The sequence below is a fragment of the Protobothrops mucrosquamatus genome, unplaced genomic scaffold, assembly GCF_001527695.2.
Source record: "Protobothrops mucrosquamatus isolate PMUCROS unplaced genomic scaffold, P.Mucros_1.0 scaffold942, whole genome shotgun sequence".
Lineage (NCBI taxonomy): Eukaryota > Metazoa > Chordata > Lepidosauria > Squamata > Viperidae > Protobothrops > Protobothrops mucrosquamatus.
Window position 1 is genome coordinate 346912 of NW_015387190.1, and position 26734 is coordinate 373645.

Sequence of the window (26734 nt, forward strand, 5' to 3'; positions counted from 1 at the left end):
AAGGGCCCCTAATTTCAACCCTGAGCTACAAAGATTCTCCTTGATTGGTAATTCCAAATTTCCCAACACCGCTATAATCCACCAGGTTATAGGCAACTGAAGAATAGTCCTCGGGTTAACTGGGAGGTGGGGAGCAGGTTGGAGGCAAACTTACCGTTGCAGATGAGTGGCTATGGGGTGATGTACGTGAAGCTACCTGCCGCCCTTTGCGGATCCAGCTCAGCTTTATAGACCTTCCTAGGAACACAAGGCACCCATCGTTGCGTGTAGGAAAACGAAGAGCCGTCTGTTTACAGCAGTGGTTCTCAACCTTTTTAATGCCGCGACCCCAACCGGTCGTAAGTCGAGGACTAAACCGGTTGTAAGTCGAGGACTAAACCGGTCGTAAGTCGAGGATTTTCCCTGCCTGGGAGCGCCGCGCATGCGTGGTTCCGCCCCCTGCGCCGGCTGAGGCGTAGCTGGCAAGCGGCAGAGACGGAGCAGGCCGACCACCAGCTGGCCCAGCCCAAGGGAGGTAAGGCACCCGCCAAAAAAGGGGAAAAAATGGCGGACAAAAAAAATGGCGGACAGCCTTGCTTGGCGACCCCCGTGAAATGGTCGATCGACCCCAAATGGGGTCCCGACCCACAGGTTGAGAACTACTGGTTTACAGCGTCAGTGGAGATATGTCACAGTATGCGAGGAAGACCTTGGGAGATGGGAAAGCAGAAGAACCATCCAGCCGGTGTAAAATGCTGCTACACTGTAAGATTAAAGGGATTTTGCCCCTAACCGAGTTGGCACTAGCTGTGAGGGCTGGGAACATATTTTGGGATTTCAATTTGGCAATGTGGATTTTGCTTAATGCTTATAGGCGAAACCCAGAGTGGTTTTGCTGTATGGTTTGATTTGTATGAGGTTTAGTGGAATTGTTGCTTTTCATCCAAGTGGCATTTTAGGTTACAGGTTGGGGGAGGGGGCGTGCTGGGTTCATTGTGAGAAAAGGGCATACAATTAAGCGACGCAAAACCAGAGGCAGAGACCAGCTCATCCTAAAAGGAAGAACTTGGCTAGCAATGTACACAGATTCAAAAATGCAATTATGCATGCTTTTGATTTATCCCAGGTTGCTGAAATCAGCCCAAAGCAGTGAACAGCCAAGGAAGAAGGAGTGGGATGCTCACTTTCTGTCTCAAAATTAGCCCAACCTGGTTCTCTGGGCAAACAGTGATAAATGTACCAATTAACTCTTGCCAGGCAGGGCTAGAAAAGTAATCTAGTTAACGCTCAGCGCCAGGATGGCCAGGGGTGCCTGCTCAGCCCAGGCGGTGGGATAATCAGTTTTTGCTATCTATCATCTATCTCTAATTGCTCTAATCTATTTCATCTCTCTGTTCTGTCTATCTATCTATCTATCTATCTATCTATCTATCTATCTATCTATCTATCTATCTATCTATCTATCTATCTATCTATCTATCTATCTATCTACCTACCTACCTACCTACCTACCTACCTACCTACCTACCTACCTACCTACCTACCTATCTATCTATCTATCTATCTATCTATCTATCTAATTTTTAAACCATCCATCTCCCTCAGAAAGGGACTTTGGGCAATGAACATTAGAATATTAAAATATAAAACCGACATATAAAAGTTAAAAGTTCTTGTTGTTTGATGGTGTTAAAGGTATCATTCCAGGATGTAAGCTGTTTCAAGTCAAGCTGCCTTTTTGCAATTGACCGATGGGGATTTTGTCAATGGCGATGGTGTTTATTCTGTTATTTGTCAATGCAGCTGCAGGGTCTCTGCCCGCCTTGCTCCTTTCCTGCATCCTCAAAGAGTCTTTCCAGTAGGGGGCCTCCTTCTGACCATCTTGATTGATTACCTGCAGCAAATCAGGCCGGTCAATGACTGACAGCAAAACAGCGCCCTCTACTGGATCTTGCTTAGCAATGCACGTACCCACTTCAAAGGACTCCAGCACTTGCAAGCAGAATTAAGGTCTGGAGCTGGGTGGAAACAGGTGGCCTTGGGAAGCTGGGCGAAAACAAGTCTTGGGAAGGCAGCATTTTCACTTGCAATAGCAGAGGAAGAACTGCTAATATTTCTTCAAGGCAGGATTGTAGCTGAAGCTTTATCCTGGGGGGTGGGGGAGGTCACTAAATAAACTGTTGTAAGTTGAGCACTACTTGTAATTGCTTTCTGAGTGGACAGTTCTAGATCGTCCAATATTTCTGGCGAACAAGAGTTTAACCAACATGGCATGATTGTCAAAGTTGTTAACCCCAAAAAAGACCTTTCTCGTCCACATGAGCAACTGAAACTACGTCCAGGGTAAATAATAAAAATGACCTTTGTGATTAATTCTGTGGTTAGGGCTGTTGCATACCAAGACCTGGTCATGTCAAGTCTCTAATGCATGGCGATGAGAGCAAAGGAATAAAATTCAATTTGGGTGTCTTAAGGATATCCAATTCTGCAGCCTTTCAATCGGCCTCCCTCTTCCAGTTCGGTTGTAACCGAATAAGCACAGCCAATAAAAACAGAATTACCGAGATGGATGTGGAATGGAAGAGCAGAAATTACTTTGTTACTGTCGACGAGCTTTAAAAGAATCACCTTTGATATCTTCCATTTGAAAGGCAAACAGGAGAAGGGAAGGGTTTCTAAAGCAATGCCTCTTATTTTGGAAAAAACACTCTCAAAAGCAGCCATCACTTCTTTCCATTATCAATTCTCTCTTTGGGGAAATGGTGGCAGTTAAAAGTTCGTTCCTTTTTTTTTTATTTCAGGTTTTTGTTTGTTTTTTTTGCACGCCATTCTTTCCAAACTATTTGCTTAAAGGAAAGTGAGAGCTGCACTAGCTTGTAGAACTGCATGGCTGGGCCCTTAATTCAAGTTGATGGGAAGGACTCCGCTTCTGGCGAAATATCCAGATAGCTTTCTCGGCTGCAAAAAAGAATCGGTTGGAATTGTCTTCTTCTGAGATATTTTTTTTCCCCAACCTCCCAATCTAGCTGACAGCCCTGGAATTCCTTGGCAGATGCTAACCAAGTATTACCCACACCTCATTGTGCATAGTTTTCTATGCATCTGCCTGGTTCTGCATGCTGAATGATGTAACTGATAACATGAGGAAGAAGAAGAGGAGGAGGAGGAGGAGGAGGAGGAGGAGGAGGAGGAGGAAGACTGTGGGGTTTGATACTCTCTGAACTTGGTGGTTTTCTTGCAGACGTTTCATGACCCAACTAAGTAACATCAACAGTATTATGATGATGAAACCTCACTCGCTTCTAGCACTGATGATGTTACCTAGTTTGGATCATGAAACGTCTGCAAGAAAACAAGCAAGCTCAGAGAGCTCAAGGACCCCTCAGTCCTCCTCCTCCTCCTCCTCCTCCTCCTCTTCTTCTTCTTTTTCTTGTTCTTCTTTGTCATCTTCTTCATCTCCTCCTCCTTCTCTTCCTCCTCCTCTTTGCAAACCCCATTCCCTTCTAGCACTGATGATGTTACCTAGTTTGGATCATGAAACGTCTGCAAGAAAACAAGCAAGCCCAGAGATCACCAGAACCATCAAGGGCTCCTCCGTTGGGCTTACAGACATTAATGTCTGAATGGTGCTGATTGTTTTGCATGTTTATATATGTCTGTTAAATATCCAAAGCCTTTTTTAGGTGGACCAGCATATTAACGTAATGGATGGAAACTAATCAAGGAGAGAAGCAACCTAGAACTAAGGAGAAATTTCCTGACAGTGAGAACAATTAATCAGTGGAACACCTTGTCCTCCAGAAGTTGTGGGTGCTCCATCAATGGAGGTTTTTAAGAAAAATAATGGACAACCATTGGTCTGAAATGGTACAAGGTCTCCTGCTTGAGCTGGGAGTTGGATTAGAAGACCTCCAAGGTCCCTTCCAACTCCGTAATTCTGTTTTCCATATTCAGCTGTTTATCTTTACATTCCGAAACTAAGATCAGATGAAAGAACGCAGAGAGCTTTCGTTCATCTTGAGAGGTTTCATCTTGTAAAGAGGCAGAGTAGTAGGTGAGGTAGATCCTGAATAATTCCTATGTTTTTTTTTCTTTTGCAGAAAACTTCTCCCATGTTTCCATTTTAGTAGAAGGGAGCAAAGTTAGGACACAGTGACCTACAATATTTGCAGAGCAGTAAACCTCTTCAATCTTCCCAGATATTTTTCGGAGAGTAATATAGAGCCTGCAGAAGGAAGATTGTGATCAGAGTAAAGAGGATCTTCTTCCCTTCCCAGTTATTTAATGATAGTGGCAGCACATTTTTCTTTCCCCTTTTTAACTAAGGCTGGTTAGGAAAAAAAAAAAAGGAACAGGAGTGAAATTATATGTGAAAGGATTCTGGGCTTAGTTGTAGAACTGCCAAAAACTCTTGGTCCAACCTGGGTTCAGAAGTCTTTTGGGAGAATAAAAAAAAGCCCCTTTCCTTCTCATTCTCCATCCTTTGTGTTTTGCTTCAGTAGGTCTTGTTCAACCAATCAATATAATGAAATAATTACACTTACCTGCTCAGCTCTGAACACCAGCCGAATTTGGCGATGAAACGCTGTAATTTCTTCTAAAAATACACAACAACTTAATTAAGACCTATCAAGTAGATCCAACCACACACAATTATCAGAAAAGGATCATTAAGCCCACATCTCTAAGGCCTGGAGAGCTAAGGCTGAAGAGCTATAAGAGAAATGGCTTTTTTTTCTGTCCAGGGTCATCCTTATTTCTTACATCCCTTTGGCTCAGCCTTTATTTAATCACGAGAAAATGAGTTTGTGCTTGACTGGTTGATCTCCCTGGTCTAACTCTTTACATTTGTGACCCAAAATGCCACCCTTGAAATTCTGAACTATAGCTATCATGGGATGGGAGGTCTTAGCCGTGAAGGCCGGCTGGGTGACTTGGGGCCAATCACCAGTGGACAGTGGAAAGGAGCACAACCAACAGTATTGAGAGAGACCGTCTGTCAGGTGATCATTTGTAATCCCTGGGTTTCCAAAGCCATTTGACTCTCGTCGAGTTCGAGGATGCAGCTGAACAGACTTGCACAAAGACATCCATCTGACACCCACTTTTTCTAAGACAGATAATGCAGCAAGATAGGACCTCCCTCTGTTTTAAAAATAAGCACTTTTTAAAAAAAAAATATGAAACACATATGGTATCTCTCTATCTCTATCTCTATCATCTGTGTATATCATCTGTGTATATCATCTGTCTATCTATCTATCTATCTATCTATCTATCTATCTATCTATCTATCTATCTATCTATCTATCCATCCATCCATCCATCTATCTATCTATCTATCCACACACACACACACACACATATACACACACACGTACAGACTGGGCAAGACCTGGCTTAAAAACAGTAACTGTGAGAGGGACCTTGGAGTCCTAGTGGACGATCACTTGACTATGAGCCAGCAGTGTGCAGCAGCAGCAGCCAAAAAAGCTAATAGAATCCTGGGTTGTATAAACAGGCATAGAATCAAGATCACGCGAAGTATTAGTACCGCTTTATAAAACCCTAGTGAGGCCACACCTGGAATACTGCAGCCACTTTTGGTCACCATATCACAAAAAAGATGTTGAGAGTTTGGAGAAAATTCAGAGAAGAGCAACTAAGATGATCCAAGGCCTGGAGGCTAAAACATACGAAGAATGGCTGCAGGACTTGGGTCTGGCTAGTCTAAAGAAAAGAAGAAATAGGGGAGACATGATAGCAGTATTCCAAAATTTGAGGGGGGTCACATTATTCACCAGAGCACCAAAGGAAATGATGAGAAACAACGGATGGAAACTGATCAAAGAGAGAAGCAACCTAGAATTAAGGAGAAACTTCCTGACAGTGAGGACAATTAACCAGTGGAACAGCTTGCCTCCAGAAATCATGGGTGCTCCATCACTGGAGATTTTTAAGAAGAGGCTAGACAGTCACTTGTCTGAGATGGTATAGATCCTCCTGTTTAAGCAGGGGGCTGGACTAGAAGACCTCCAAGATCCCTTCCAGCTCTATTCTATATATATATGGAGCCTCTCCTTCCTTATTTTTAAAGAATGGCACGACAAAATATTCTAAGCATGACAAAGCTGAAGTGAGAGATTAGGTTCATTCTAAATATAAAATCCTTTTTTGGGGGGAAAACCTTGGAAATCTCACTCATAAATGCCACCTTTGTTAAAAGGACTGCTCTTTATCCCCTTCTTCAACTTATAATGGGCATTCGCAGCTGCAGTCTGGCAGGACCAGAAGTGAGAGTAAAATGGACCCACTTCAAAAGGGTCTTTCTTCAACAGCTTTCGCCGAACATTATCCATGGTGCTTTTGCACTAACCTGTCTTGCCAACAGCCAGGAGTGGGGATAATGGGTTTAGGAAGGCAGCAAGCCCTGACGGAGAAGAATCGAGATAAAAGACAAAGGTGACCTCTGAGGAAAGTCACGTGAAGGTGAGGATGATCTTTGGAAGCAACAGGAGAGACGCAGAACTGAAAATCAAGTCCTTGAGATGATGCTTCAGCAAAGCGAGCAGCAAAAGGAGGGAACCGTCCGTAAAAATAGTCTTTTCATCACTTTGGGGTGATGCATTTTTCCACTTGATCAGAGGTGGGGAGAGTCTTTGGAAGGCAACCTGGAGTCACCTTAATTTACATTACCTATGGAATTGACTTCTTGGATGAAAGAAGGAAAGAAAGAAGAGAAAGAAAGAAGAAAGAAAAGAGAAAGAAGAGAATGAAAGAGGAAAGAAAAGAGAAAGAAGAGAAAGAAAAAGAAAGAAAAGAGAAAGAAAGAAAAAAAGAAAGAAAGGAGAAATTAAGAAAGAAAGAAAAGAGAAAGAAAGAAGAGAAAGAAAAAAGAAAGAAAAGAGAAAGAAAGAAAGAAAGAAAAAGAAAGAGAGAGAGAGAGAGAGAAGAAGAAAGAAAGAAAGAGGCCAAGAGAAAGAAAACCCAGACAACATTAAAAAAGCATATTTTTATTTTTAAAAAATTCTTTTAAATCATACTCCAAAGTGGTTAAAATGGTGAGGTTTTGATCATTTATGGGATTTTTCAAAGGGGGAAAAAAAATCAAAGCAAACGCATCAGCTCCATGTCTTAAAGTGTTGATTGTCTTGAAAAAAAAAACCAAAAAACAAAAGACATTCACATGTACATCCATTCTACCCTGATAAAGAGAAATATACCCCCAGTCCACTGCATCGGTGCCGCCCGGAGTCACGTCGGGATGGGCTGGTGTTGGCCCAAACCTGGGCAGGCCACTGAATTGAGGTCGGCGCGCTTTGCTTGGGTCTTAGACGAATGAAGAGAAACCTGTCACTGGAGTCCTTGAGCCCGGAGCGGGCTGTCCTGTTGGGGTGTAGACCCCTCCTGAACTCTGTGTTGTGATAACAGTCTGGAAGTAAGGTTCAGCCTCGCTGGCAACTCGCTCCTCATACCTGTAAGGCGTCGAATGCTTTGTGCCCTTTTGCTGGCGTTTCCAGGAATTGTAGTAACTTGGGTCGCTCATGTAGTGGTTGACAAAAGAATGCTTGGGCAGCTCATCTTCGTAGTCTGAATCCGTCCCCTGGGATTGGAGAGAGAGAGAGAAAAGGATTTGTTAATGTCTAGGTGACAATGTGGTCAGTGTTTTTTTAATTGTGAATCTTTGTAAACTGATCAAAGAGAGAAGCAACCTGGAATTAAGGAGAAACTTCCTAACAGTGAGGGCAATTAACCAGTGGAACAGCTTGCCTCCATAAATCGTGGGTACTCCATCACTGGAGGCTTTTAAGTTTTTAAGGATAGTCATTTATCTGAAATGGTATAAGGTCTCCTGCTTGAACAGGGGGCTGGACTAGAAGACCTCCAAGGTTCCTTCCAGCTCTATTCTATTCTATTCTATTCTATTCTATTCTATTCTATTCTATTCTATTCTATTCTATTCTTTTCTACTCTACTCTACTCTACTCTACTCTACTCTACTCTACTCTACTCTACTCTACTCTACTCTACTCTACTCTACTCTACTCTACTCTACTCTACTCTACTCTACTCTACTCTGTTCTGTTCTGTTCTGTTCTGTTCTATTCTATTCTATTCTATTCTATTCTATTCTATTCTATTCTATTCTATTCTATTCTATTCTATTCTATTCTATTCCATATTCTATTCTATTCTATTCTATTCTATTCTATTCCATTCCATTCCACTCCATTGCATCCCATATAGGTTGGAGGACCAAGAGACAGCTCTACTTCAGGTTACAGAGAAGAAGGTGAAAGACTGAATTCCCCAAAACACCAAGGTGCAGGGTGAAAGAGAGCACGGTGCAGGACTCGGGTGCCACGTGAAACCGAGAGGTGCCCAGCCTTACCTTCAGGGTGGCAGGAAAGAAAGAGCTTTATCTCTTCCACCTTGTCTTGGTCCTTTTCAAACCTCTCCCAGATGTGGATCAGGATGTTTACCCTACTGAGCTGAATCTCATGTGTGTTTTCGAGATGTGGATCTCAACAAACTTATCTACATCCTAAGACGAACCATAGCCTTTCCTTGAGTTGATCCCTCCAACTGGACTGACCAGGGAATCTTCTCTGGATCCTGCTTCCCGTCTTGGCTCTTTCAGGAGGAACCTGTATGAACGTCCACCTCGAGCTCTCATTTATCTTTTAAAAGGTCTTCTGTCAAACGGATCACTTTTCTTTTTATACGATGCCCCCAGGAGTTTGAGTTCAATGGTTAGATCTTAGAATGGTTTCTCTGCTCTGCGTTCGAATCCAACCCGGGGGGGGGGCATTTCGGCTTTCCCCCCAGAGTGGCATTTGGACAGTCTGGGGCAGGGTGGGAGGGGGCTTAATTTATTATCTTTTAAGTGTGACGTTCTCTGTTTTATCTGTTGTTAAAAACACATTTGAGGACTCTAAATCTGAACGATACAGTTTGAAACGCATAAAATCAATTTTCGCGATGCAGCCGCCGGTATAATGAGAATCCTACCTGGTGCTTTCAGCAGTGAGTGAGGGTCCACCAGATAAGAAAAAGGAGGCAAACTGAAGGGAAGGGGAGGGGAGGGGTAGACAGGAAACTGGCAAGCAAATTAGGAATTATAGCTACTTGAAAAGAGCTGCAGGGAATCTTGTGTGTGTGTGTGTGTGTGTGTGTGTGTGTGTGTCCCCTCCTTGTGGCAAAATAAGCCTGTTCAGCTGTTTCTCCAAAGCCAGAGGATGTTAAAGCCTTGTCTGACTCTTTACATGCCCAGCAGGGAAATGACAGAAGGGAAATGACAGGAATAATGAATCCCAGCCTGATTAGGAATTTCTATTTTGGTACGCATCGCTATTCCAAGAGAGAGCCAGCCACCCAAAAAAAGGCTAAATCTAGCCACTTTACTCCTCGTTCTTTCTCAGGATGTCTCTGCGCTATTATTAATAAGAAATACACGGCCGAAGCTTTGACTGAAAGGCGGAGCGGCATCGACTTACAAGCCCGTGTTTACAAGTCAGAACTGAAGAAGCTTCTTGGATGAGAAGCGAAACATCTTCAAGGAGAAACGAAGTCCCTTTTGCCTTTTGAAAAAGCAGCTTTGGGACAACCAGGACTGGCTGGTTGTCCCAATGGCTGAGGATGTGGCAGGTAAGAATTACACCTGGCTTGAGGACATCCAGATGGGTAGGAACTGGCCCTGTAGCCATCCAGCTTGGGGTTGATGGTCTACCGCAGGGATGTCCAACCTTGGCAACTTTAAGACTTGTGGACTTCAACTCCCAGAATTCCCCATCCAGCATCCCAGAGGTCCTCAGGTCTTAAAGTTGCCAAGGTTGGACACCCCTGGGATAGACCATCAACCCCAAGCTGGATGGCTACAGGGCCCATTGCCACCCATCTGGATGTCCCCAAGCCAGGTGCAATTCTTACCTGCCACGTCTTCAGCCATTTGGGTTTTTCCATCTTCCACTAGGAAGGAAACCCCATATGATGATGCCCAAAGGGCTGCTGGTCTCTGTTTGAATCCAGAAGGGACATCCTTGGCTTGTAAAAGCTTCTGTCCTCAAGACACTTCCGTGGACTTGACCATTTCTCAAGGGTAGCTCCAAGCATTAGGCATACTCAGATTCCTGTGTGGGGACCCTGAGCCTCTCCAAATTTTTTCCCACTCCCACTCTCCTGCAGCCCTCCCCCATTATTACCCGAACGGCCTCCATCCCGGCTTACGGCTCAAAATGACTTCAAACTATTGACGAAGTGGCGATGCAGCAGGGCCGTTTGGTCTCGGCGGGTGCAGCAAGGCCCCATTGCTGCATCCTCCCGACGGTTGCCAGGGCAACAGCATCAGCCTGGAATTTGATTGGGCGCTCAGGTGTGATTGGAAATTGACCAGCCAAGGTGCACGGATGCCTGGGCAGCCACACAACAGAGAAAATGCCCCACCATTTCAAGTATTTGTATTGGTCAGGCAGAAGAAACAAAGGCTGCGGGCGGACAAATGGCAGCACCCCGGGCTGGTCTCGCTTAAGGCCGGCATTATAAGGAATTTCAAAAGCCTGGCAGCTGTCAAATTTTGGTCGGCAACAGGCTGAGAGAAAGAATCCGTTACCTTTGTTTCTGATCGCGCCAGAGGCAAATGGCTGGGTGTATTTGAATCCTTTTCAAAAGGCATCAGAAGAAATATATATATATATATATATATATACATTACTCCGGTTGGTTTCTATCCCCTCTCTTCAGCCTTTGCTTTTTCTAGGACTGATAAATTCTGCAATTCCAAGGCTCCCGCCTTCATCAAAATGCAAGATTCTGGTAGCTTTGCCACACTGGCATGAAGAACCAAAGGCCTTGGGTTCCTTAATCAAGCCCCCAATGCTTTTGCTTTGGGGTCCCTGCTCTCAGGCGGTCTGGAGCGGAAGAGGCTTAATAATATGCAGTCTGAGGCCAGACACGTCTGATCTTCAATAATAATATTAATGAGATTTCTCTCTCTCTCCCTCCCTCTCTCTCTCTCTCCCCATTTGTACTCTCTCTGCTTGACAGAAACAAGCGTTATTGATGTGATTACCTTGGCCTCGTTAAAATTCGGCTTGCAGGGGATCCAAAATATTTGCCCCACTGTCACCACCAACTTTGACAGGAAGGCAACGTGCAAGGGACCCACGCAGGGGGGGCAGAGGTAGACACCCATCCCTTGCACACACCTGGGTTCAGCAGAATTATTCTGAGGGGTGGTGGGGGGGGCAGGTGGGACCTCAAAGGAGCAAAGAAGCAGGCAGGGGAACTGCTGTCCAGCGTCAGTGCTGTTAGGGGTTCTCTTGCGCAATGCTCCCTCTGAGTATTTCTCTTCAAACTGGACCCATTTCAGTTTCCAAGCAAGGATGGAGAAATCTGATTAGGGACATTTTGGTTTGCATTTTCCTAGAGCAAATATTGTCCCCACCTTGCAAGGAGGTCACGCCCACCTGCCTGCCCCCAACTAAGCAAAAGTTAGACAAATCCGCATTCTGCTTAAACAACCGCTCTCAAAAGCTCTGAGTCTCCACCAAGATATTTATATATGTCTACGTGCATCATAGCTCCAGACAGTTTCTGGAGTCTTATTGCTTTTTTCAACATTTTGGAGCCAGGGTCAGCATGTCAGGGATATGTAGAGAAGTATCTATCTGGTACAGAGAGTTCTTTCTTTCTTTCTTTTTTAAAAGGATTAAAATCTGAAAGAAAAGCAGATTAAGAAGACTTTGGCCTTGGATATTCTGGAGCTCTGTCCCAGCTTCTACCCTGAAAGTCCATCAAAGAAAAACCACTCTCTGACAAGCTGAGATAGGTTTGGCTTCTGCCAAGTTCTGCAGAAATCTGAGTTCACGGCTTCTTCTTCCCTCGTAAAAATGAAAAGATTGGAATACTCAGACAAGCAAAAGTTAGTTTCCCCTCCAGATACCCAAGAAGACAATTCACATCCTCCCCAAAACAAGTTGAAAAGATCCAATATATATTTTTTTAAAAAAGGAAGGTTGAGTTGGCTTTCTCTCCAGAGTGAACCAAAACAAGTTCTAGGTCCTCCAAGTTTGAGTCACGGGAAACCAGCCAGCATCGGAAGTCTAAAGGGGACAGGCATGATAATGGGGAGGGACGTCACAAAACCAGGATTTGTGTTCGTGCCAAAATTCCTCGCAGGGTTAGGTTAGGAGTTATGGCCTCCTTGACATCGTGGACAAGGAAAGGGTTTAATGAGAGGACGGACACGGTTGGGTGACCTGTTCCTCTCTTGGTGTCTTGGCCAGGAGATGGGTCGTAACGCTCTCTCCGGCGGCGTGTGGAACTCCTGACATGAATATCAAAAGTGACCCAGCCACATTCTGCACCGTCTAATGGCAGATTTTAATTCCAGGATGTCACACAGAGAAGAACAGAGCCACTGTGAGTGTGTAATCGCAAGATAATGTTGTCACTCCCCAGCGGCTCGGTCAGAGGGCAGCCGAAAGCAGCAGGCTGCCAAAGATAATTAACAAGAGGTGAAACGCAGGTGACCAGGAGGAAGCCTCAGCAGAAACACAGCCCAGAAGACAATTAATCTTCTCTCTCTTGGGGGCCCCCATGGCCGATCCTGGTTCTTCCTAGATTCTCCTTGCCAAAGAGCTAAGCTGGTGGTAATATTTTTGCTGCTCTGGCTGCTTTCTCTGATCTCTCAGTTGCGTTAGAGCTTAACAGGTTCTCAATCAACAGGGGTGATGGAGTTCATGGAAGACCTTTTTCCTGGTGGACACCAGCCCTGCCGAGATCTGGCCCTGGGGCGACGGCTTTGTCCTGATTGCAAAGATCAGGAGGAAAAGTTTGAGGAAGGGAAAAAAAAGAAAGAAAGACAAATGCTGCGTTGAGTTTCAGGGAAAGCCACAAAGTGCTGGTAGGGGGCTGAGAAGGTTACTCTTCTCCCGTTCCTTCTCTTTCCCTTCCCTTGTGGATAACGTTTGATCAGATGTTAGGAAACATCTGGAAAGGAAGATGGGAAGGAGTGAAGTTGACAGAAAAGCTCATCTAAACACAAGATGGTTGGTGGTAAAAAAAAACAAAAAAAAAAAAACAATTCTCAGAGCTTTTCAGAGCTTGCATTAACATTGGCCCCAACCTTTTATGGACCTTTTAAAAAATGTCTTTAAAATACAGCCTCCTTGCTTTGATCTATCATAAATGTCAATACTACTATGTCTCACACTCAGTTGTAGGAGTACAGAGGCTCAGAAAGTGTGAGTTTTCTGTTTGCCTTCCTCACGAATAGGATCTATAATTGCGTTTCCATCAGAGAAATCAGCCTTCCTTCCCTCCCTCCCTCCCTCCCTCCCTTTTCCTCTCCCTCTCCCTCTCTGCCTCCTTCCTCCTCCCTCCCTCCTCCTCCGTCCCTTCCTTCCTCTCATTTCATCTCCTTCCTTCCTCCTTCCCTCTCTCCCTCCCGCCCTCTCCTTGTATTTCTCCTCCTTCCTCCCTCCCTTTCCTTCCTTCCCTCCCTTCCTTTTCCTCTCCCTGCCTGCCTCCTTCCTCCTCCCTCCCTCCTCCTCCCTCCCTTCCTCTCATTTCATCTCCTTCCTTCCTCCTTCCCTCTCTCCCTCCCGCCCTNGCCCTCTCCTTGTATTTCTCCTCTTCCCTCCCTCCCTCCCTCCCTTTCTTTTTCCTCTCCCTCCCTGCCTCCTTCCTCCTCCCTCCCTCCTCCTCCTCCCTCCCTCCCTTCCTCTCATCTCCTTCCTTCCTCCTTCCCTTTCTCCCTCCCTCCCTCTCCTTGTATTTCTCCTCCCTCCCTCCCTCCCTTCCTTTTCCTCTCCCTCCCTGCCTCCTTCCTCCTCCCTCCCTTCTCCTCCTCCCTCCCTCCCTTCCTCTCATCTCCTTCCTTCCTCCTTCCCTTTCTCCCTCCCTCCCTCTCCTTGTATTTCTCCTTCCTCCCTCCCTTCCTTCCCCCCTTCCTTGACAGAAAGGGCTTTCCATTCAAAGCCTTACCAGGGAGGAGGGAGTGCAGAGGGCCTCATGACGTCCTAACCTGTCAGGGCCTTTCTCTCCAAGAGCTTCAGCCCAGGAGGATCTTCTCTGCAACAGCAGCAAGCAGGGGGTCCCTTATCAACATGCCTCTGGCATTCACCTTGATTGATTGCATTTCCCTTCCACAATCTGGTATTTCAGATCCGGAGATAGAAATGCAGGCATTGTGTTGAGAAGGGGAGGGGGTCTTCACCCTGCCTTGTCAACTTGAGGCTTTCAAGATAATATTGTGTTACATGGAAAAATGGATTAAAAATGGGAGTCGAAAGGAGACAGCCGCGAAGCTTCCAAACTTAACAACCAAAAGATTCCCCTTGGCTCCATCAGGTGGAAATGGAAAGGAATGACCCCTGCTTGCTTGGAGGGAAGTGATGGCTACCACCAGGTGTGAACTGTTCAGGTTCTTGGCAGAGGTTCCCCAGAAACATCAGGCTACAAGAAAATTTGGGCGACAAGAAACTTAACTCTGGTCCTTGTTTTGCAGCCCAGATCTGGCAGCCCTGTATATATAAAAAATGACTGTTTGGTGGCCTCTGATGGTCTTCAGCTTCCAGGCAGATTCAGTGCAAGGTGTTCACCAGAGGTCTGTTTTTACCAGGATACGTGCATTTGCATCACGTTTCCCTGGATGCTTGCTAGTTCTAAAGTCCTGCATTTGCTGTGGAATGTCTCTGATTTTGACTCACTAGCCCCTTTCAAGCCAAGGAAATCATCTGTTGTCAGAAACATTATGGAGAGTTGGTTGACCCACCAAGGCTTAGTCTGAGCTAGAGGGCACTAAAAGAATAAAGGGTGAAAAATTTCCAGACTTACGGGATCCCCTGAAACCATGTTTTGTTAGATACAAAGCCATGGCCCATCTTTCTGTTGATGATGCTCTCGTAAGTCTTACTTACTTACTTGATCTTTGATTTTTGGGGTTCTTAGTGTGGGTTCCTTTCCTTCTCAAGAGACCATAAAAACTGGTGGGACATTTGGTCCTAAACTTCTATCTCTACCAGGCTGGAGATAGATTTCCCCTTTCTCTTCACCCTACTTCTCCATTTCCTGATGCAACTTGCCTACTTTAGCAATAATCCCAAGCAAACCTTTGCTGTCCCATCTTAATAGGGTTCCTCCAACGACCGTTGAACAATCAACTCACTTTAAATGTCTACGGAGGTTCTCAGTCCTCCAGGTCAAGGTTGTCCCAAAGGTGCTTTTTCACGAGGCCACTGGACTTCCTTTTTTTCCTCTTTGAAGTCGTTTCGCTTCTCATCCAAGAAGCTTCTTCAGCTCTGAGCTCTGAGCTGAAGAAGCTTCTTGGAGGAGAATCGAAATGTCTTCAAAGAGAGAGAAAAAAAAAGGACATCCAGTTGCCTCGTGAAAAAGCATCTTTGGGACAATCAACTCACTTCCGACTCTGAAGCATCCAAGGGTTTCTCGGTGAGGGCAATGCTTTCTGCCAGCACGGCTCCGTTGTACTTATTGCAGATGTCCTCGTCCGAATAATGAAGGCCTCCAGGGCTTGGGCGAGGTGGCGATCTGGAACCAGGAAAGGAAATAAAATTAAGTCTGGGCTGGCTTTTGATTCTGTCTGATAGACAGAACACATTTGCCAACCTCTGTCTCTCAACTGTTTACAATAAAAGCTATGAGGCAGAATTATTTTCTTTCTGGAAAATACCCATAAAGGAGAATATTTGTAACTGAGGGTTGAACTGTGGGGTCCTCGGTGTTCTCTGAGCTTGGTTGTTTACTTGCAGCATTACTGATGATGTAACCTAGTTGGGTCATGAAACATCTGCAAAAAAAACCCAAGCTCAAAGACCACCAAGGACCACACAGTCCTCCTCCTCCTCCTCCTCCTCCTCCTCCTCCTCCTCCTCCTCCTCCTCCTCCTCCCTGCAAACCACACTCCCTTCTAGCACTGATGATGTTACTTAGTTGGGTCATGAAACATCTGCAAGTAAACAACCAAGCTCAGAGAACACCAAAGACCCCGCAGTTCAACCCTCAGCTACAAATATTCTCCTTTATGGGTACATATATATCATCAAGTACCTTATTTTCCAGAAAGAAAACAATTCTGCCTCACGGCTTTTATTGTAACCAGTTGAGAGATAGAGGTTGGCAAATGTGTTCTGTCTATCAAATAGGCGAACAACCGGTTCTCTGTGGTGGATGCAGCTTCCGGAAGTCCATTCCGGGCCTGGGCAACAAAAAATTAGCTACCGGTTCTGCCGAAGTGGTGCAAACCGGCGGAATCCCACCACTATTCCCGCCCTTCCAAGAGAATATGCCTACATAAGCCTATCCTACTGGATGTCTGCCTGAATTCTAGGTGCTCTGGTGCCACCTCACCTGGTCCCGTTCTTCTTCAAGAAAGCATTTTTAACACTGAGATGCCGGCTGTTGAGTTCCAGAGATGTAAACCCCCCGTTATCCAGAGTGACACTTTCTTCCACGCCGGCCGCATTTTTTCCTGGAGACAAATGGCGACAGAATGAGCGAAGGCGTAGACCTTTCTCTGGCTCTGGGCGAAAACAGAGAAGAAGAAGAAAAAAAAACAATCCACCATTTTTGAGGTAACTGTCAGGCACAAAGGATCAGGACCACACGTTTCATTCCAGTTTAGTTCATGCCTCTACGCAAGAATCTAGTCACCTAAAGGTCAGTGCGAAATTGGCGTGAGATAAGGGTCCACGGAATCCAGGAGGGGCTAGACATGGAGCCTTTGTGGCAACATAAGGATGCTAAGATGATGACCTGTTTAACTCCACCCCCAGCTCTACCTGCTCTTCTCCTACAATAGCCATTTTTTTAAAAAAAAAAAAGCAGTAAAAGATGGTAGGATCACTCATCCTGCAAATCTGGTATACTGTGCTTATTGGACTATTGCGTGCATGTTTACAAAGGATAGGCAAGTTTTAACTTTTATTGAGGGAACTTTATGTTTTTTGCTCTTTTATGTAGCGTGTGTTTTTCATTTGTTTGGGCCTTTGTGGAGGGGTGGGAGAGAGAAGCTAGCCCTTTCCAATGAACATATTGATTTCCTTCATCTAATCAATGAATCCAAAACAAAGATGAAAGCACTGATGTTTTCAGACTTAGCAGGTCCTTTCATTTTGGCTGTCCTGAGAACAGACAATATATTGGCAAATCATAGATGGCCCCATTCAAGGTAGCTTAAAAGAAAAGCTACATCGATTTCAGGGAGATTTGTTCCCAAGGAAGTAACTTTAGGATTACGGCTTTGCAGCCCGAATCTGCTCCTGTTCGCTGAAAGAATTACTTCCGCCGAATTCATTGGGAATCCAATATGGTGAAGATGAAGCAAAGAGGAGCGAGAATGTCGTAGGACAACATTTAGAGATGATAAAACAAGTCACGACCTCCTTTCAGAGTGGATGAGCACAATTATATTTTGGAACATTCTTTCGTTGCTGTTGTTTTTTGTTTTTTTTAAAGTACCGTTCTGTAAATTGAAAACTAGAGTAGACGTTTCTCCCGAACGTCCCTCTTAACTTGCAGGGAAGTTTTTGATTTGTAATGGAGAAAATTGTTTGAAAAGTCACCCCATCTTTGTGGGGTGGTATGACCCATTTTCCTATTCGGGTGAAAATGAGAAACTTGGAAGACCACCTGGTGGGACCGTAAGCATTCTAGATAGCCTCCTCATCACAACGTCTCCACAAAAAACTGGGTTTTCCCAAAGGGATCTCCATGCCACAATGGCTTTCAGGATCCTGTACAGGTGCTCTGGAACTTATAAGACCTGGTCTCTGTTCTGGAATATAAACCCAAAAGGCCTGGTTGGATCTAAGCTTCGATATTGTTAAGGAGCACTCTCGTCCTTGGTCTGCCATCAATTTCCCCTGCTTCAGGAAAGTTGTTCCTGCACAACTTCTGTAAAAGGTGAAGGTCAGAACTGCCCTTTCGCGTTTGTCATCCAGAGAGAGAGAGAGCTCCCTGTGCATGGTGCATAGGAATTTAAAATAGCATTTAGCTCGATAAGGTGCCATGCCATTCAAACGTTTCAAATCCCAGAGGAATAAAACCTGATTTACTAACACTTGTAAGAAGTGAATTTATTCCTGGGGGAAGCGGTTTGGCAAGGAAGGGAATGAGAGAATATAAATTGGGCAAATTGTGGAGTTCTGACGTACGTTTACCCGTGTGGTTTATTTATTTATTTATTTATTTTTTTATCACTTTGCATATACAAACTCCGGGGACAAAATCTCCTACTGCCTGTGTGCCAAACATCACCGTGGTCAACGGCACCATTTTGCTTGCTGCTTGCTTGTTCTAAAGGGTCCGGGGTGTGTGGGCGAACCCCGTTTTCCAGTCTCAAAGAGTTAACGTGCCTGTCGGACAGAGACACCCAGGCAGCTGGAGTGGCATGTGCTATTGGCAGCTTTTGAAAGGACTTTGTGTCTGAGGCGGAAAGGGCACAACATTGATTTGCAAAGCTCTGAAAACAGAGTTCGGGGGCTGAGCTATAAATATTTAAGCTCCCTCTGAAAGAGACCAGGAGTCTGGGTTGGCTGACAGGTGGAAACAAAGACCTGGAGGTATTATTAAGGGCACCCAGGAACGAAGAACGCCACCCAGGGAATCCAAATTTTCAACAGGCACTTCAGCCTTCAAGTGACGATAACTCAAGTCACTTGAGATCAGGCACGTAAGGCGAGGAGGCTATTTGAATGCTGTGGAATTTCATCTGATAAAACGCACGACAAAAGTGTATTGTGTAAGGTGGGAGGCAGGGATCAGCCGTGGGACAAGCCCAGGAGGCCTGAGGATTTAATTAGGAAATATTATTTTCTACTTTATCACAGGCTGAGGGTCCAAGGCATGGGGAATGGAGAAGATAGCCCACCTGCGCTGTTGTCTCGATATTTCTTAGTCTGGTTGTGCAAGATCAACGCAAAGACGACCATCAGGATGAGAATGAGGCTGCAGAGGGCCACCACAAGCAAGAACCACCATTCTTCGTAGAAAGGAGATCCTGTGTGAGCTGGAAGGAAGAAGGATCAACCAGTTGAGGGATCAGCTCTGGAACAGTTATGTTTACCCCAACTTTCCTCTTTTAGGCATCTCTTTCTTTCCTTTGAGAACATGGATTTATTTTGAAGGTCAAGCACGGGAGGACCTCTTAGAAAGTCCCCTGTGACCTGTCTGCTCTTCTACTCAGAATAAGAGAATACAAAGTTGGAAAGGACCTTGGAGGTCTTCTAGTCCACCCCCCTGCTCAGACCATTCCAGACAAAGGGTTGTCCAATCTCTTCTTAGAAACCTCCAGTGTTGGAGCATCCACAACCTCTGGAGGCAAGTGGAGCGTCCCAATGTCAGTCTTGCTCAAGTATCCCAATGTCAATCTTGCACCAATAAAGACTTCTCCACATTCCCCAGGGAACGCTAAACCGAGTTTACCAACCTGAGATGGCTACAGAAGCTGCACTGGGTTCTCCGTATCCAAACTCGTTCACCGCCACCACCCGGAACTGATAGCTTACTCCTTCTTTCAGCTGGTCCAAGCTGACCGTGTAGGACGTGGCACTCCGCGGAATGTTCTTCACAAACAGGTCCCACACACCTTCATCTGCAGAAGCAGTAAAGAATGAGGAGGTCTGGTGGTCACTGCTGATCGTTTCACAGGGCTTACCCCAACCTCATTATGAGCAGAGATTGACATCAAACTTAACACTAGGCCAGACTTGGCAATTTTAAGACTTATGGACTTCAACTCCTACAGCTGGCTGAGGAACTGTGGGAATCAAAGTCCACAAGGCTTAAAGTTGTCAAGTCTGGAGACTCCTGCACTAGACCAATAGCCAAGAAGTAAACAATAGCCCAGTTAAGGAACCACCAATGCAGACAAACAAGCTAACAGTAAACCACAGCCTAATCAAGAAACTACCAAGAATACTTACACCAACGCTGACAGGGCAAGCTCTTAGTATGTAAAAATAAAAGCAAACCCTACTTCCTTGATGATGTTACCTAGTCAGGTAACGAAAGGCCTGCAAGCAAACCACCAAGCTCGGAGAGTAATAGGGACCCTACAAATACTTATACTCAAGAGACTTCAGGTCCATGAAGTGTTTTTTAAAATCCCTGAAATAACCTTTCATTTGACTTGAAACAAATCATCTGGAACCCTTTTCTCTCATAGTCTTTCACATGTTCTTGGTGCAGAGAGCTTCCAGCAGCAGAAAAACCCATTCCTCTGATTTGCGTGTCTCTAAACTTGGCTGCCCATAAATTTCAGCCCAAAAAGGTATTAGATTCTGAGCACCGGTGACAGTGATTAATACTTTCTCCATTGCCCATTGTTTGATGATGGTATTTGGCAAGCCCCCAGTGATGAGGCGGTGGGCTGGGACTGAAAACCCAGCCACATTTTAGCAGGGCAACATGGTGAGGGAGCAGGTAATTTCTCCTCTAAAAATCCACCGTGGAGAATCATTTGCTGGCACGGATCATAAATTCAGCCAAATGCCACCCCTTCACGTTGGGATAGATCTCCGTGCGGAATGCAGAGGATCAAATAAAAGATGGAGCTTTTAATACATAATTTTACAAGGTAATAAAGGGAGCTGAGAGTTTTATTTACTTCGAGAGGCAGAGGACAGAGAGGTAGCGACAGAGCCGATAGTTCAGAGCACTTGCAAAGAAACAAAAGGATTGCTTGTTTTATTCGGCATAAGATCCTGCTAATAGATAAGGCTGTCGGAGGAAATATGGAGAAGAATTCCAAATTAGGGGTGGAGGGGTGGGTGGCATCTTTCTAAATCTTGATAAAGATAATGTTCCGTGGAAACCATTAGAAAAGGCTCCAGAAATCATTGCTGTGGTTAAATCCATGGTTTAACCACTTGTCGGAGGTGTTGGGGGGGGGGGGAAGAGAATTTCAATTGTCTGGGGAAAATCTATCAGTTCTGCTAGCAGCAGGTCTGCCTTTTGACCTGAAGTTCTTCTTCTCTTCAGATTTCTTTCAAGGCAATTTGATACTGCTATTTAACAGGAACTCTTGGAGTTGGCTGGAGAATTGTAAGAGTTGAAGGCCACACATCTTAAAGTTGCCAAGGTTGAGAGACACCCTCTTGGTTTGGATATGGAGATTCGCAATCATCCAAGGTTCATGGTTATCCCACAGATGCTTTTTCCACAAGGCAACTGGACTTTCTTTTGTTTTTTTTTCTCGAAAATGTTTTGCTTCTCATCCAAGAAGCTGAAGAACTGAAGGAGGAGAAGCCAAATGTCTTCAAGGAAAAAGCACCTTTGGGTCTGTCTTGCTTTCTCGCGAAGGCATCCCCTTTTGTCATACAAGTCCTATCTTCCTAGGTAAGAGGCCCATCCTGAGTTTTCCAAATGAGATTCAGGCAGGGTCCATCTTATCTTTCTACTGACCACCCATGGAGCAAAAACATCCTGTTACTTTAGGTCCATCCTACAAAGTGGTCTCATCCCAGAATCTGGTCCCAGACCTCACATGAAGCACACATGCAGCCATGGATCAGTTCCTTCCTTCCTTCCTTCCTTCCTTCCTTCCTTCCTTCCTTCCTTCCTTCCTTCCTTCCTTCTTTCCTTCCTCTTCCATCCAACATCCATTTTCCCATCAAAGGGTTGAATTCTCAATTCCGCATTACAATTCTTTTTGTAACTTGCTGCAGCTTTCCATCAAGGCAAGCTGTCGCAATGCGTTTTCCGCCTCCAAGCCATTCATCCCAAAATGTTGGAAGACGATTCTGGAAAAGGAGACTTTGCTTTTCTAGATCTACCCCAAGGAGCATGAAGGAAGTCTATTCTGCATTCTCCAGGTTGGTTGGCCATTTCCTGTATCCTGACCGGGAGGCTTGCAATGCGGAACACTAGTAACTGAAGGAATGTGGTTTTTTTTAAAAAACCTGAGAGAAAAGAAAGCTTGTCCTGGTAAATCATACACCCCCACCCCAAATAGGTGCAGTTACTCCCCATCAATTCTTGCTTAATGTACTGTGAGATGCAGCACAGCTGGTTATGGGGTTGCAAGAGAATTGCTCTCAATTGCTTTTCTGTTTAGAAACATCTGTCCCCTTGTCTGCTTTTCCTATAGGCTTGGATTGGCCACATTTATTTGGAAAGAGGAGATTAAAGGGAATAACTACTTTTTTAAAAAAAAAATGCTATCATTACACAGGTTGGGTTGCGTTTTAGCTTATTGCTCTGACTCTCACGGTAGAAGTAGGAAAGGATGCATTGCTTCTTTATACATATAAAGAACGGTTGCTGGAATTGGGTATGTCTAATTTAATGAAAAGAAGGACTAGGGATGACATGATAGAGTCTTCCATTATCTCAGAGGTTGCCACAAAGAAGAAGGAGTCAAGCTGTTCTCCAAAGCACCACAAATGCAAGACAAGAACAATGGATGGAAACTCATCAAGGAGAGAAGCAACCTGGAACTAAGGAGAAACTTCCTGACAGAACAATTAATCAGTGGAACAACCTGCCTCCAGAAGTTGTGAATGCTCCAACACTGGAAGTTTTAAAGAAGAGACTGGACAGCCATTTGTCCAAAATGGTATAGGGTTTCCTGCCTGAGCAGGGGGTTGGACTAGATGACCTCCAAGGTCCCTTCCAACTCTGTTATTCTGTTATATGGTTACCACTGGATTCTGAAGAAGACCTAGGGGACCATCTATATTTTCTCTTACAGCTTGCAAGGCCTCCTGTACCTTCAAGTTTTATCCTTCCAGGGGAGTGTGTGTGTGTGATCAGTGGTTCTGTGAGCCGCAGGTGTTAGAACAGACGCTGCACCAACGCAAGAATGCGATTTCACGGACAATTAACCACTGCCGTGGGCTGAATCACACTGTCAGTCAAGCCACTGCAGCTTCAGAACCTGACAGGGTAGATGTCACTGATTAATTCCTTCCACATTAGACGTAGGGCTGATGGAAACCTGCCACTTTTATATCTGCCTTGCCACCACTGGCAAAATGGGGCCTTCATCCCATGCCAGAGAACGCCGGCAGCTGGGCCTTCCCAGAAGCGCCTCCCGAAACGAGCCCAGGAGAACCACATGAAAACGTGAATTTATTTTCAAGGAGGAAGAGGTGAAACCACAGCCTTGACCATCGGGAGGGCAAAGACGCCAAATGAAGGCTGACAAGCTGTTGACGTGACACCTGTCTGTCATTCAGGGGAAGAGACGAAGGAAAAATGGCCCACTGGGAGAGACAGGCCGGGCAACGGAAGACCTTGCTTTGAACTGACCGGCTTGTGCTGGTTTAGGCACACGTTTGAAATGGAATAAGTGGAAGTGATAAAAATGCTATGGAAAAGCGCAGAAGATCTTTTCTTTGAGGGCTGAGAAGCCAAGTTGAGCTCTAAATGAAGAATGAATATGAGGAGAGGAACCCGTACCACAAACTCAGCATTAGTGAAGAAATCTAGATTCTTCCTGCTAGGTGGGGATGGAGAGGTGGGAAACAGGGACATATGTTACCTCCTCTATCTGAATCCATATGGATCTGTTGTCTTGGGCAGGGTGAGAAAAAGTCTCCTTCGATAGGGCCCTGAAGAATCACCAACCCTAAGGAAATCTTTAAAACCTTCTGAAGGTTGTCTGAGAATCACAGAATCATAGGGCTGGAAGGGATCTTGATCTTGAAGGTCTTTTACTCCAGTCTCCTGCCCAAGGCAGGAGTCCTTATTCCATCCCAGGCAAATGGCTGCCCAATCTTTTCTTGAAAACCTCCATTGATGGATGGAGCACCCACAACTATGGGAGACAAGCGGTCCCATTGATTAATTGTTCTCACCATCAGGGAATTCTTTCTTATTTCCAGGTTGGCTGTCCCTCTGACAAGCTTCCACCCATCACTGAAGGCAGAATGGAAAGTCCCAAGTGGATGGTCATCTACCAAGCCTGCTATCCAAGCGGCAGACTCTAGATAAATTCTACTTAGCTCTAATTTGGCAACGGAACAATTGGAAATTTGTGATAAACAGGGTGTCCTGTTTGCATGAACAAATTTAACATCCTGGGTGGAGACACTTGTTCCTCAAGAAACTGAATTTGGCCTGAGGTCCCTCAGTTGCCAGTTCCGGTTGCTCATGCAAATTTCTGACAATTGTCGATAGACTCTGGAGGTTTAAGTTTGGTTTTTAAAAAATCTACAGATCTGGATATTTCATGCCTTTTAAGATCTATCGCTCCCCAGGAAGTGTGGCTCTAATACTCTTAGAAGAAAAAAAAATCAAATAATTATACCTTGAGGGTATTAAAAAGAGATTCCTTTGAAACTGAGAAATGCAGAGATTATTGGGAGAGGGGAGTGGAGAAGCGTGCTTTGGAGTTTCCTAGCTGAGAACGACAATCCTAGTGATAAATAAAGAAAAGGAGGAAAAGAAAGAGAGAAGCTGCTGCATTAAAAGTTTAGAGCTATGATAGATGGCAACTGAGAATGCTGGCTGGGGAATTCTGGGAGTTGAAGTCCACATCTAAAGCTGGCAAGTTTGAGAAACACTGCCTTAAAGTCACTGCAAGATGTTTAAATATTGATAAAGTACCAGCATTTTTCATCTGCCAGTTAAGATGTCGAGATTGGGACAACCGAGAACACTGAAATTCCCCCGTCTTTTTTGTAGCTTGGTAAGTGAAGTCAGCGGCTCGGGGTCAATTGCCCAGCTGCACGTCCCTGCCAAGGATGAGATGCAGTGTCTCTTGGCCAACCTTGGGTAAAAATAATGACTCACTCAACCTCCTCTTCTGCTGAGCTTTGTAACCAGACAGAGAAGCACCCAAAGCACAAGGAGGTTCAACTCAGAAAGATTTGGAAGGTTTTAAGTGAAGCTGAAGCAGTTGGATTAGTAACTTTGATTTTCTCTGGATCGAATTTCATGTTCTGTGCAGATTCCACCCATATAAATGTTAGATTTGCAAATGAAAGCTTTGTTGCAGCTATGTTGCTGGCATTTTTAAAAATTATTCTGTTGCAGTTTTCCTGCTGTTGCTGTATCTTGCACTTATTTGCTGTAGCTGGCTATGACTGGGCCCATAGAAATGTTAGAAATTCTGTATATAGCCCTACAGAACAGACAGTGCACAATCCACATGTGCTTTTCTGCTTAACTGCGACAAGGAAGCAGGAAACTTTATTCAGAGAAAAGACATAGAGTATACCATAGATGCAACTACAAACGTATAAACACTGCCATCTACTGGTTGGATGTAGTTGTTGTACAAAATACATGAACACTGTATTCCAACAATAAAGAATAGGGGTCTTGGTGCACAACTGTCCTGTCCATTTCTTGCAAATAAACGAATAGGATTTAAATAATCTCGGAGAAACTGAACAACACAATACTTAAGACCCTTCTCCTCTATTTACAGATTCAATGGAGTGGTCCAAAGTTGCATTAATGTAGTTAAAAGCATCTTTGGAGCGATCTTCTCAACTTTTTCTCAGTAACACAATAAATTCTGTTCTGGTATAGCTAAGATGCTAAAGACGATTAAAGGATGGATAACAGACCCAGTACTGGAACAACAGAGATAGAAAATTCTGTCTTGATAATATAACTCTTTACCAAAGGTAGGAAAGTTATCTCTTTTCTACCTGGAACCAGAATCTGAAGGTGCTTCCTTCATATATACAGGTAGTCCTCAACGTATGACCCCAATTGAGCCCAAAATTTCTGTTCCTTGGTTCCCAGGGAGAAAATGCAGAAGGATCTCACAATGTAAGTTTCTAAATTTTCTAATTAATGTCTGTCTTGAGACGTTTTCCTGGACAAGTTTTGCTGAAATGAATCGGACCGGGAGAAGAGCGAAATGCTTCTATAGGAGGGGAAATTTTTTTTTCCCGAAGCTTAGTTTCCCTTCATTTTGTTATGATGGATGGGCCACCCTTAGATAGTCTTGTTTTATTCAGAACATTAATTAATTTAAATGGATGAAAAAGTGGGTTACAAGCTCCAGTGACTGGTGGATGGGAAAGGAAGGGAAAGGGGGGGAGGGCAGCCTGGAAATGGTGATCCTTGAATGCTAAGCATGTTTCATTAACTTGGTTGTGAAAACTGTTATCAAAGCTACATTCTGGAAATTAAGAGAAAATAATGGAGTAGTCGAGATAAGCACTGGGATGGAAAAACGGCTGGCCTCAGCAAGAAGGGGGAATTTGTAGCCTTCTCCATTTGTGGGGGTGATGGGAGGAGTGGGGAGAGGAACGGTGAAGGCAGACGAGAAGTGTCAATAAGAGGCAGCGAAGGGGATGTGTTCATGATGGTGGGGGGGATGACTTGTCTTGGTGTCAGAGAAGCAAGGCAAACCTAATGCTTAGCGAGGCCTTTTAGGAAATAAAGCTTTGGAAAAAAATGGGCAGAGTTCAGGGGACAGTAGAGGAGAAAACACTTCTGGAAGTCTAGAAGACTCATGGAGGCTGGGATTGAAGACCATCAACATTTGGGCTGAGGACCATCAACATCCCAACCAAGAGTAACCAGGACCACTCAGGAGAATGGGATCCTCAACAGTGGCCCTGGAGTAGATCTAGAAGAAAACTCATTGTACGGGGGGTGGTGGTGCATCCTATGTCAGTCTGTAGCAGGAACTATCCATCCTTTGTGAGCTTTGAGCAAGCAAGTCAAGAGTTATGGACAGGGGTTCCACAGCTGGTTTGGGATGTCTTCCTATGGTAACATCCCCCTTCATTTCTCTCTTTCCTTCTTTGGTTTTAACTAGGTTTGCTCG

The 26734-nt window shown here is 44.8% G+C and overlaps 1 protein-coding gene across 1 annotated transcript in view; it reads right to left on the reverse strand.

Moving 5' to 3' along the window:
• Nucleotides 1–7011: 7011 nt before the first annotated feature.
• The window catches only part of SDK1 (sidekick cell adhesion molecule 1), a 262656-nt gene continuing 242933 nt past the window's right edge, over nucleotides 7012–26734 (reverse strand). The window contains exons 40-46 of the mRNA XM_029284781.1: nucleotides 25496–25523; nucleotides 25076–25106; nucleotides 19427–19660; nucleotides 18869–19006; nucleotides 16348–16519; nucleotides 15399–15528; nucleotides 7012–7582 (exon numbers count right to left, since the gene is read on the reverse strand). Of these exons, the coding sequence (XP_029140614.1) occupies nucleotides 7310–7582; nucleotides 15399–15528; nucleotides 16348–16519; nucleotides 18869–19006; nucleotides 19427–19660; nucleotides 25076–25106; nucleotides 25496–25523 (1006 nt within the window). The 3' untranslated portion in view covers nucleotides 7012–7309. The remainder of the gene's footprint in view (nucleotides 7583–15398; nucleotides 15529–16347; nucleotides 16520–18868; nucleotides 19007–19426; nucleotides 19661–25075; nucleotides 25107–25495; nucleotides 25524–26734) is intronic.